This window comes from Rhinopithecus bieti, unplaced genomic scaffold, assembly GCF_001698545.2.
Source record: "Rhinopithecus bieti isolate Rb0 unplaced genomic scaffold, ASM169854v2 scaffold_1530, whole genome shotgun sequence".
In the NCBI taxonomy this organism is placed as follows: domain Eukaryota; kingdom Metazoa; phylum Chordata; class Mammalia; order Primates; family Cercopithecidae; genus Rhinopithecus; species Rhinopithecus bieti.
In genome coordinates, this window is record NW_016803808.1 from 1,084,489 (window position 1) to 1,091,303 (window position 6,815).

Here is a 6,815-nt window from a genome sequence, read left to right on the forward strand (position 1 = left end):
GCCATGGTAGAAGGGGCATGTCACCAGTGCCTGTTCCCATCTCCTGAATCCTGAGCCTACCTTTCCACCCATCAGCTGCCCCACTTGCCACACACTACATACTGACAAAAGCCTGCTTCAATCACTCATAGCATGCATAAAAATCATTAAAAGACCACTCTGCTGAGGGTAATATTTATGGCTGGTTTTATTTTAAAGGAATCTTACCAAGTGCTATCCTTGTAGAGTCCCACCTGTTAAACCAACTGGAGCCAAAAGCTGAGTATGAGTTGTTTTATTTCCCTGGAAAGTTGGTCCTGATGGACCCAATAAACAGACATGAGGGCTATTTGCACCTACAGAGGCAGTAACAACATAGGAAGCATTTTTAAAGCAGGGAGACAAAGAGCTCTTGAGCAGTGAGGAAGCAGAAAAACCACTTTTGACTCCAAATTCAAAACTAGATTTTAATCCTAGTTTAATCACTGTGTGGGCATATGACCCGACCCAAGCCTTGTATTTCCGTTCCCAAAAAGGAAGTCCTAAAGATTAAAAATGAAATACATATGAACAGATGTTAACTTCTCAAAAGAAAAACATAAATTCCAGAAATTTGATAATTTGTAAAGAGGAAGAACCTGTGCATCGAACATCTACTAGAGGCCTGCCATTTTACAAAGATTACGGTTTCAATCTTCACGATAACCTACAAGTAGGTACTACCACTTATTATTATCCTTATTTTACAGATAAGGAAATCAGGGCTTAAAGAAAAACATAGTGTTTTACCAAAGAGCACAAGGCTGGCAGAGTCTGGCTGCCAACTTAATCATGCCATTTCCACTACACCACTGCCCCACTACTTCCTCTTAATGAAGGACAATGAAATACAGGGAGACCCATATTAGCTGCAGTTGTTGTCAGGGCTTGTGGTATTTTGCTTAGCTGCTCTGAATTAAACAGAGGGGCAGTTTCAACTCTCTTTACTATTGAAAAATCTTCAAAATTTAGTAGTTCAACTTTCTTCCTTTAAATTTTATTTATTTTCTCTCCAACTTAGTCCAAAAGAATTTGGGCAGCTTCATCAGTTAATAAGACAAACAGAGAATCATGGAATTTTAAAACTAAGACCAACACACACAGAGGAGGAAACTCATTCATGTATAGTAACATATCTAAAACTGTTAACTGACAGGGGCAAAAATACAGATTCGAGATTCTCAGTCCCATATGCCTTCCTGATGAGAAGGAATCGTCCACAGCAGACTGTCAGGATTTTCATGCTCTCATGATGAAGACTAATGCTCATTATGAGTGTAAAAGTAGACAGACAAGAGATAAGAATTAAATATTTATGTTCTAAACCTAGAGCATTCAAATGGCAAGTTGAAAATAAATCTTTGATCTGCTTGTTTTGTTACCATTCATTCACCTTTCCTTCCTAAAAGTCACACTCTTAAGAAGGCTCAATACTGAGAACTTCACCTGTTTCTTCACCTATGAAATGGAATTCATCATAGTACAGACCTGCAGGAAGATTAAAGAAGTGAATGTTTTAAACTACTCTTTTCCCTAACATCAACTTCACTTCACTGGTTATCTATACAGTGCGGCAGGGGGGAATATACAGAAAAGATCAGTCAACAAACTGTCCAAAGAGGAAACAAAGATCTCGTAAGCCCACAATGCTTTCACTCCCTTACACACATCATTATTTTCCCTGTGTCAACCACAACCCCTAGCCCTTCAGTGTTGACTTCAGGCACCTTCAGTTGCTCTCCACCTTTCCCTCCAAAAATATGATCTAAAATTACGATCTGCCAAAAATATTTGCCGCATATTATTAAGACTATAAACTAAAACTGACCTTTTTTATTCAAATAGTAAATACCATACATGCATGCACACACACCCGTGAAGCTAAATACTTCAGGCCTTGAACTTTATCTGACTTCACAAGGTGCTGTGAGGATTTGATTAAATAATATAATCTGTGTGAAACAGCTTTGAAAACTGTATTAAGTGTTAGACATTATAATTATTATCTGACTTTGCAGGATTAGTAACATATAACCATTCCTCCTTCCCTTTCCCCCTCCAAACCTTTCAAAAGATCCTGAGTCTCCATCTTGCCCCTCTCCCTGCCCAGAATTCAGCACATTATCTCTAAAACAATGACCCCTGTCCCTAAACACGGCTGCTCAATGACTTTATACAGGCCAGTTTCATCCCTAACTGGCCTTCTGCCAAGTATGCCATCCTGGATATCACATCACTAGAGAAATTTACTCTAGTTTCATAGCAGTAATTACAGCATCATGAGAAATAAGGACAGAAAATGGTTAAAAAGGCAAGAAAGAGGTGGGAGGGAGGGAGGAAGAGGGAAAAGGCTGGATAGCAACCTCAGTCTGGTAACCGGGAGTTAGGCAAATCAAATGTAATAGAGCATAGGGTATGTTAAGATTGAAAAATAAAAACACTCTAAAAAATAGGTTGATCTGGGATATTTAATTATTTTCTTGTTTCATTTTGGTACTCGCTTTCGAGTCTTAAAAATCCAGCACATCAGCAACTATTAATAATAAAGAACACAGATACCTTCAGTGATTCCTGATGTCGTCTAAATAGCACATTTGAGCCTTTTCTTGGCACAGCTCTTTCTCAGTACAATTCCCTCCTCAAAACCCACTTTCCATACATTCCTTTAATCATAACCACCTACCAAACATTACCCTAGAAATAAAGTCATCTGGAAAACAAGGCCTAGAAAGGCAAACATCAGATGCCCGATACTTCCTATCTTGAAGCATCATGTAACCTCACTTAATAGATTCTATATTTTTATTAAAATTTAAGGGCTACTGAACAAATACTATGGCTACCTAAATTCCAATACTTCTGGAATTCTCAGTAAAGATCAAACAGCCCAGGAGTCTACAGCAAAGTCTTTTGCTTCTTTTCCTTCCCTGGCCTCAGCCTAACCACAAAACACTCCTCCTTTCTGCTACCTTGCCCTGCAAGGTGCATTCTTACATTCCATGCAGACCCATAATTTCTATCATCTCATAAATTCCACACTTACCTAGTAAAAGTCAATTTTTCTTACACTAAAATCCTTTTCTTCCTCAGACATCAAACAACTGCTTTTATAATTTCCTAATTTTTCAAAACATTGTTAATTAGCACATACCAAATTAACATACTAACAAGTTGTATTTTTACACTTTTCATTTCCTGATTTGTCTTTTTCCTGTTGAATCACACTATCCGATTATAACAAATTCATAAGCCTTCTCTCAACTTGGAATAAATTATTTACATTATAAAAATTTTCTATTTTGCTCAATTTAAAATAATGGATAAATGACATCAGTCATCCAATTTTACAAAATTGAGATTTAGTTATTCCAACGGCTTCATCAACAAGAAAGTCAACTTTTAAGTGCTTCAAAGAAACAATTTATTATCACTATGAAAAGTTAATCCAGTATTTTAAAGCCTTGCTCAAAGAGAAAACAACTCAAAGTACAGTCACGTGTCACTAAATGATGGGGCTATATTCTGAAAAATCATTAGGTAATTTTGTTGCTGTGCGGACACCATAGTGTACTTACACAAACCTAGATGGCATAGCCTGCTACACACCTAGACCAGATGGTACAGCCCATTGCTCCTGGGCTACAAACCTATACAGCAGCATACTGTACTGAATACCATAGTAACACAATAGTAAGTATGTATGTATCTAAACATAGAAAAGGTACAGTAAAAATACAGCATAAAAGATTTAAAATGGTCCAGCTGTATGGGGCACTCACCATGAAGGGAGCCTACAGGACCAGAAGTCGCTCTGGGTGAGGGAGTAGTGTGTGAATGTGAAGGTCCAGGACTCTACCGTACACCACTGTAGACTTCATAAATACTCTACATTTAGGCTACACTGAATTTATAAAATACATTTTCCTTTCTTCAATAATAAATTAACCTTGGCTTACTGAAACTTTTTTATTTTATTAACTTTTTAATTCTTTTGTAATAACAGCATAAAACATACACTGCACAGTTGCACAAAATATTCTTTTGTATATCCTTATTCTATCAGCTTTTCTACTAATTTTTTTGTAATTTAAAAAATGATTAAAAACTAAGACATAAACACACACACTAGCCTAGGCCCACACAGGGTCAGGATCATTAACATCACTGTCTTCCACCTCCACAGCCTGTGCCACTAGAAGGTCTTCAGGGGGCAATAACACGCATGGAGCTGCCATGTCCTATAATAACAATGCCTTCTGGAATATTTCCTGAAGGCCCTGCCTCGGACTGTTCTACAGTTAACTTTTTTTTTTTTAAATAAGTAGGAGTATACTCTAAAACAACAATAAAAAGTATAGTAAATACACAAAGCAGTGATGCACTTAGCATTATCAAATATTATGTACTGTACCTAACTGTGTAGTTTTATACACAATGTGCTAGATTTCTATAGGACTGGCAGCACAGTAGGTTTGTTTACACTGGCATCATCACAAACACCTAAGTAATGCGTGGTGCTACGACATGACAATGACTACAGCTTCACTAGGCAATGGAAATTGTTCGGCTCCATCATAATCTTATGGGACCACCATCGGACATACGGTCTGATGACCAAAATGTCACTATGCAGTGCATGACTGTGCTACACAAAGTCAGGGTTACATATGGCTATACAAATTTAGAGTAGTCCCAAGGTACCAACTTAAGACCTTTAGCTAATAAAGAAGGATGTCAAAAATTTTAAGTCCTGTCACTTTCCCTTGATTCTCCTGACTATTTCAGTACTGAAAAGAACTTTCTCTGGATGCTTAAATGAGTTCATTAATATAAAATCACTTTAAAAAGTTATAAGCATTATATAAATGAATAGTATTATTAGCATATTTAAGAAAATATTTCAGCATAGCAGGGACAGGTAGGGCTACAGCAGACATGGAGCGAAAGGGAAAGAAAGGGGGGAGAGAAAAAGAACGTGAATATGTGCCCATCTCTCTGAAAGAAATGTAAGTGTATACACCTATCTCCCTTGTTCCTCATCAGCAAGGAACTTTTCAACAGACACCCACCCTGCATTTGCTGATACACTGGAAGCAGCCTATTTCAGGCAGGAGTGTGATACGCTAAAAGGTCATACACTGCACACCAGTGTGGAAACGTCAGCAAGAATCCTCCGCAGGGCAGAGAGGATGAAAAACCCTAAATTCTGGTCAATTTATTAATAAAGAGAGAAGAATATTTTCTTCAATTACACGATCAATTTCACTACCATACTTTATTAGCAAGACACACATTAGAACTGTTGTTCAAGACAGGTGGGGGATAGGTACTTTACTATCAACCAGAAGTTATGACTGCGATGTGGAATTTCAACAGAAGCCACAATTGTTTAACACTCCTTCGACATACTTAAGGCGACTTTATTTAAAACAGTAAAGCACAAAGCAGCTAGTATCCTAATGTCAGGTTTCCAGCTTGCTGCTATGGAAAGCCGTCTGAACAAGAAGGAATCCCAGATCGAAATGAAATCCCTGAAGACTAAATGACCGCAGCACCTTCAAGTTCAAGACAGTGAACCTGTATCCAGTGTGAAGTGCAAACACTTCCAGGTTAAGTACACTTGAAATAATTGTAAGCAAAATTTCCAAAGTTAACTACCTTTAGCCTGGGGCTACAGCAATCACCTAACTATACCCCCGCCCGCCCCCCAGCCCCATTAACAACTTCCCTAAATCTCACTCTCACAACAAAACACTTCCAAACTTTCTTTTCTCAGTAAAAATGGCGCTGCTTTTCCCATCACAATGCTGTTTATTTCTCAGTAATCCTTAGGCCCTTTAAACCATCAAACTCGATCGGCCTCATTTAAATGCCACCCTTCCCTAGACACTGTCAAGAGCTTTTTTGACGGTTGAGCAAGGAGGTAAGGCGGTTGCATCAATCTACAGGGTTGCCACTTTCTCAGCTAGAATCCTGGGATTAACTCCCTCTGACTTTTCTTCAAAACCTGTCTGCCTTCCCCCAAACTGTTGCCTCTGTCTCTCTTAAGCCACAATCCAACGCAAACTGTCCCCAAAGTGCAATAGCGCTTAAGCCTCTCCGGGCCCCTAGCACCCATCGACGCCGTCTCTAAGGCACCCAGCACACCCAGACCCATGCATCAGCCTCTCCGGGGGTCGCTCAGAGGCGCGCGCGGGGCAGGCAGCACCACGCCGGGCTCACCAAAGCGCAGCCTTCCGCACCCTTTCTACACCCCGGTCCATGCGCACCGGGGTCTGCTCCGGGACCCGACCCCTGAATCCGAGCGCCGCTACCGCGGAGGGCAGGGACCGCATGCACACCCGCATGCCCATACGACCACCTTCCCAGGGGGCTGTCGCCGGCAACAATGCCCGGCCCACCCCCGCCAGGCCCGGGGCTGGGGGCGCACCGACGAGGGAGGGGGCTCTGGGACAATAACCGGCTTGTTGCCCCCCCATTCCAGGGAGCGGCGGGCAGGGGGGCAATGGGCGCCGGGCCCCAGCCCCCACCCTCCTCCCGGGCCCCCGGTCGGGTGGCACCGCGGCAGGGAGGAGGGGCGGCGAGGGCGCGACGCCCGGCGCCAGGGCGCCTCGGGGTACCTGGTCGATGGGCAGCTGCACGGCGTTGCTGAGGGGCTGCAGCAGGGTGGAGCCCGTGGTGCTGGTGGTGGCCATGGCCGGGCCTCGGCGCTCCGGCCGCCCGCGCTGCTCGCCCGCTCGCGCTGTGCCGGGCGACGACGAGGAGATGGGGATGCAGCGGCGCGCCCGCCCCTGGGC

General features: G+C 42.1%; 1 protein-coding gene across 3 annotated transcripts in view; it reads right to left on the minus strand.

The window, feature by feature from the left end:
- The window catches only part of MBOAT2 (membrane bound glycerophospholipid O-acyltransferase 2), a 147,057-nt gene extending 140,248 nt beyond the window's left edge, over nucleotides 1-6,809 (minus strand). For 2 of the 3 annotated variants that reach the window (XM_017853497.1, XM_017853470.1), the window contains exon 1: nucleotides 6,639-6,809. Coding sequence is in view for 1 of the 3 variants with exons in the window: in XM_017853470.1 (XP_017708959.1) it covers nucleotides 6,639-6,713 (75 nt within the window). In the remaining 2 variants the exon portion in view is untranslated. The remainder of the gene's footprint in view (nucleotides 1-6,638) is intronic. The other variant, XM_017853479.1, reaches the window with a different exon arrangement.
- Between the last annotated feature and the right edge of the window lie 6 nt (nucleotides 6,810-6,815).